At 39.7% G+C, this 2,370-nt stretch overlaps 1 protein-coding gene across 1 annotated transcript; it reads left to right on the top strand.

Moving 5' to 3' along the window:
- Nucleotides 1-474: 474 nt before the first annotated feature.
- Nucleotides 475-2,253, top strand: LOC104963209 (28S ribosomal protein S22, mitochondrial-like; the record flags this gene model as incomplete). Its single annotated transcript, XM_010791778.1, has 2 exons — nucleotides 475-622; nucleotides 2,096-2,253. Coding segments are annotated over exons 1-2 (285 nt in total), but the record flags the coding sequence as incomplete, so codon positions are not given.
- Nucleotides 2,254-2,370: the final 117 nt, after the last annotated feature.

Consider the following 2,370-nt stretch of genomic DNA (forward strand, 5'->3'; position numbering starts at 1 on the left):
TTAGAGTTGTTTTTTTCCTATGTTTGGCCTTTTTGACGTTTGCATTTCTTTTGTTGTTACAGGAACATTTACCACCACAGAATTAATAAAGAAATAAATACAAGTTAAATTCCAAAGGTTTATACCTAAGAATGCATTTTAATGTATTTCTGTTGTTAGTTATAGTTGTTTTTTGTTATGTTTGACCTTTCTTTACAATTCAATGCCTACACACAGATATGTTCATATGTTGTCCAAGGACCTTTTCTTATAAAAAGACAAAACAAAAATAACGCCCAGCAGCGCCGAAAACCCAAACCTCTTATACTTCTTCTCCGTTTGTTTTGTCTTTGACACAATTGTTGATGAAATGGTCCAAGATAGGCCGTGGGAAATAAAAATAAACAAATGAAATGTCTGGGCTAAGCCTACAAACCACAAAAGACTACATATCCCAGTGGCACTTGGGGTCTTGCTGTTGAAAGGTCGTGTCGCCTTAGTGAGGTAATAACAAACATGGCGGCGCTCGGTACAGCACGGTGCTTATTTCGGAGATACTCCTGGGTGAAAAATGTCCAAAAAAGCGAGCAAATGTTGGTCAAATGTACCGCCAGGACGCTTTGTAGCGGAACACAAGATAACGGTATGTTTTAATGTAACTGAGACGATTATATGTGCTTTATTTTCTTCACTAAAACACTGACCTTGTGGCGTGTTTCGTTAGCTTCGATACTTCCAGTGTCAAACTCGCTTAACGAATCAGACAGTTTAAGATAGCCTACTGTTTTTGGCAAAGGTTTAACGCGTAGAAGGGTTTTTAATGTATTTTCAAAGAAGTATGAATTAATATCTATGTATTCGGCAATACTTTAGTTGCTATAGTGTTAATAGCTTTGCAGTAAAGTCTGATATGAATGGTTCATGTGCTAGCTGTCCATTGCGTTACCATGACATTACAACCGTTAACAACCGTTAATTTCAACGATGGATGATTTAATTATTTCCAAGGCCTTATCGTCATATGCACAGTTGGTACAGTGTAGACATGGCAATGAACATTTTAAGTCCCAGGCTCCTCCAACAATATATATATGACATTACAAAAGAATAATGGAAGTGACCAAGTAAATGCAGGAGTCTACAGTATATACATGTCAATAGAATAAGAGGAACAAGAACAGAGTGTAAAATGAAATACGGCACAATGGAATAAATACTGCTTATTGTAGAATTAAATAAATGTATGGGATGCAAACAGATCAATGCTATGTTGTAATGAATGCACTTTACAGAGCTCAGCTGTTCTTCCTGCCTGTGGGATAAAACTGTCCCACAGTCTCATAGTCTTTGTCCAGTATGGGCGGCAGAAACTGTGGAGAAATGAACCATGAAAGTTGACTTTACATCACAATTGTTGTTGCAAATTGTATTGAAATGAACATTTAAAAAAATCTTCTGATTAACCATCTTTTGTCAATATGGAAGAGGCCTATCGCTGAAGGAGCTGAACAGTGTCGACAGCAAACTCTGTAAACCACATGTGTCCAACTCAAGGCCCGGGGGCCAAATCAGGCCCTTGGTGGATTTAATTTCGGCCCGCAGGATAATTTCTAATTACTATTAGATCTGGCCCACCGGTATATTGCACGCACACCTTCACTCCATCCTGAGGGTCTCCTCAGCTCAGAGCCTGAGCCCAAACATTGATGACCTTGCACCCAAGATGAGATGCTAAGTATCTGAGCTAGCATCACAGAGCAGCAACCTGAGTTTAATGGATGTTTCCTTCTGCACTTTCTCTCTCAGGACAACAGGGCATGTTTGGTTTGTTCTGTGAGGGAAATAGTTTTTGTTGAAGCTGTTGTTGGCCTGTGGAAAAATGTAATCATAAGAAATGACTCTGGAAAAGCTGCAGATAATTTAAGCTTTGTTAGTTCCAGGTTTAATATGTGCAATACGTTCATTTCAATACGTTTTGCACTAAACATTGAACCAGTCCGGCCCTCGACTAGTACCCATTTTTAAAATGTTGGCCCACTGTGTATTTGAGTTGGACACCCCTGATGTAAATCTATATGTTGCATTTGGTGCTTGATTTGTGTAACTTTCTCCACAGCCCTCTCAGACAACACAAAGCCCCAGTTCACAGATGCAGCCGTGCAGGACCTCCTGACCAGGATAACAGGCCTGGACCTGGAGAAAGTCTTCCGGCCCATCAAACAGGAGCTGAAGCCGCCAACATATAAACTCATGACTGACGAGCAACTGGAGGAGGTGCCTTTTTAAATAAATCATAACGTCCTCTGTCAATCTCTCTCAGGCACAAGTAACAGTCACACATGTGCTTATGTATTTGTTTATTCCACACATGGCAGTTATTTTAAAACAAAA

Source organism: Notothenia coriiceps, unplaced genomic scaffold (assembly GCF_000735185.1).
Source record: "Notothenia coriiceps isolate Sejong01 unplaced genomic scaffold, NC01 NC01_scaffold00035804, whole genome shotgun sequence".
Lineage (NCBI taxonomy): Eukaryota > Metazoa > Chordata > Actinopteri > Perciformes > Nototheniidae > Notothenia > Notothenia coriiceps.